The sequence below is a fragment of the Cariama cristata genome, unplaced genomic scaffold (genome assembly GCF_000690535.1).
Source record: "Cariama cristata isolate BGI_N322 unplaced genomic scaffold, ASM69053v1 scaffold22072, whole genome shotgun sequence".
Taxonomy (NCBI): domain Eukaryota; kingdom Metazoa; phylum Chordata; class Aves; order Cariamiformes; family Cariamidae; genus Cariama; species Cariama cristata.
In genome coordinates, this window is record NW_009604727.1 from 3,303 (window position 1) to 5,329 (window position 2,027).

The 2,027-nt window shown below is 55.8% G+C and overlaps 1 protein-coding gene across 1 annotated transcript in view; it reads right to left on the reverse strand.

The window, feature by feature from the left end:
• Positions 1-2,027, reverse strand: part of ZNF687 (zinc finger protein 687) — a gene marked incomplete at its 3' end in the record, with an annotated part of 7,541 nt that overhangs the window by 2,948 nt on the left and 2,566 nt on the right. The window contains exon 2 of the mRNA XM_009695724.1: positions 70-248. Coding sequence (XP_009694026.1) covers positions 70-248 — 179 coding nt within the window. The remainder of the gene's footprint in view (positions 1-69; positions 249-2,027) is intronic.

Consider the following 2,027-nt stretch of genomic DNA (forward strand, 5'->3'; position numbering starts at 1 on the left):
CACGTAAAAAAGGGACCCCCGCCACAGACTTGGGACTCTCCCCCAGGTCCCTCGGCCCCGGTGCCCTACCTGTACCCCACTCTGCGGGAGAAGTGGAGGCAGGCTTCCTTCAGGTGGGTCTCAAAGTTCGCCAGGAGGAAATTCCCTCCGCACTCAGGGCAGACGTGGGGAGGCCGGTTTTTGTGCATCCGCTGATGGGCGTTAAAGCTGCAGCGATTGGACATGATCATGGGACACGTTGTACAAACCTGGGGGGAGAAGAGCATCGAGAGGTTCAGCCTGGCACGTACCCACATGTACAAAAGGGCTTTCCACAGACGGACGGGTTAACAACCTGCCAACACCCCAAGCAGCCCCAAGCCACGTGCCGCCGGGGGAAGAGAAGTGCCGGGACACTGCAGGGCACGTTTTAGGAGATAACGTGCTTGCACCAGCTTGTTGGGTAATTGTTGAGGGTGTTTTGCAAGCAGACAAGATGCTTTTTCCAGGCTTTTCATCACAGATGGGTCCCAGATGCAGCGTGTGCCAAGGGTTAGCCGGGGACCAGCCGCTCGGCGATCAGCCGCTCGGCGAGGGAGTTTTACCGGAGGGCGCAGGGGCGCCTTCAATCAAAGCCAGCTGCCAAAACTAGTTTGAAACTACTTCCAACTCCACACCAGGATATGGACACGGGGATGTCGAGGGGAGAAGCTGACAAGGACTCGAGGAAACAGGTTGGGGCTTCCAGTAAGAGCTGCCCTGAAAGATGTGATAACCAGAGGAAAGGTGGGGCGAGGAAGGAAAGGCGCAGCCCCCAGCCAGATGCCATGCACAGCCAGCTGTCCTCGGGGTCCCCTCACTGCCGGTACTCAGGCTGTGGGGTCCAAAGCGCTGCCAAGAGAGACCCAAGGGTGATTTTGGCAGCAGGGCACCAAGAGGGAAGAGAAATCAGACAAGGAACAGCAGCTGAAGACAGCCTGGGAGATGGAGCAGGGACAGGGGGGCACGTCGGGAAGGGAGAGGGGATGAAAGGTGGCAGGTGAGGAAGAGGATTATGGAGGCTTATGGCTTCAGCCATCCCCATCCCTTGCTGTGCCAAAGAAAGCCTCTGGGTCTCTTTTATTTTTTAAAGGAAAAAAAAAGCTGTTTGTAGGCAGTGTTGGTTTAGGGAGGAGTCTGTGCTGGGTATGGGGACAAAGCTACTTTGGCTGGGTGAAGGCTGTTAACAGGTTTTGCCCTGCCAGTAACTTCCCATTGAATTTCCAAGCTCAAGCCCTCCCCACAGATGGGTTTTCTGAGCTAGAAATATTCCGCTGCCACATTCCCAGGCGGCAGGTGCCTGCAGGGAGATAAGGACGATTTCCCCCAGCTCTCCTGTCCCTGATCTCCTCCTCTTTGTGCCCCTGGCACTGTTCCTGCCTCAGCTCCGATGCGGATGTCTTCACTGCATCCCAAACCCTCCATCGACACCAAGGCTAAGAGAGGGGATGGGAGTAAGAAATCCAAAGAAAGCTCCTCGGGACAATCCATACAAGCCTGTGAATCTCGGCGCTCCCGGTGACCTTCAAACAGAAAGCAGCAGGGCCGTAATATCTGCATTTGAACAGCATCCTGGCTACAGCAGCAGCTTCGAAGTAAACAGAGTTACCAGGAAACAGCAAATTCCTTCTATGCAAAGGAAGGCGAGAGGGGGGGATGAATGTCTCCAGACAAAGGGAAAGGTGAAGATGTGCCACAGGGAGGACAGGGCTCCTCTGTGGACCTGTTTTCCCTCCTTGCCTTTTAAAGGTCATCCCTCAGCAGCGCTAATCCTGCGTGTTTGCTGGATGCTGCCTGCCCTAACAAACCAGGATGTGTCTGCAGCAGCAGGAACCATCCAGGACCTCAAGCTTGGCTCTCGAAGAGGGGGAATAAAAAACCCCAACACACACCTCCTGGTTTCTCCAGACTCCATTTGTGCTTCAAGACAGTGAAAGAGGAAGCAGCGCCCATGGCTCTAACATGGCTCCGCGGGGCCGGCTACCTCCCCCAGCCGGCGCCAGCACGCA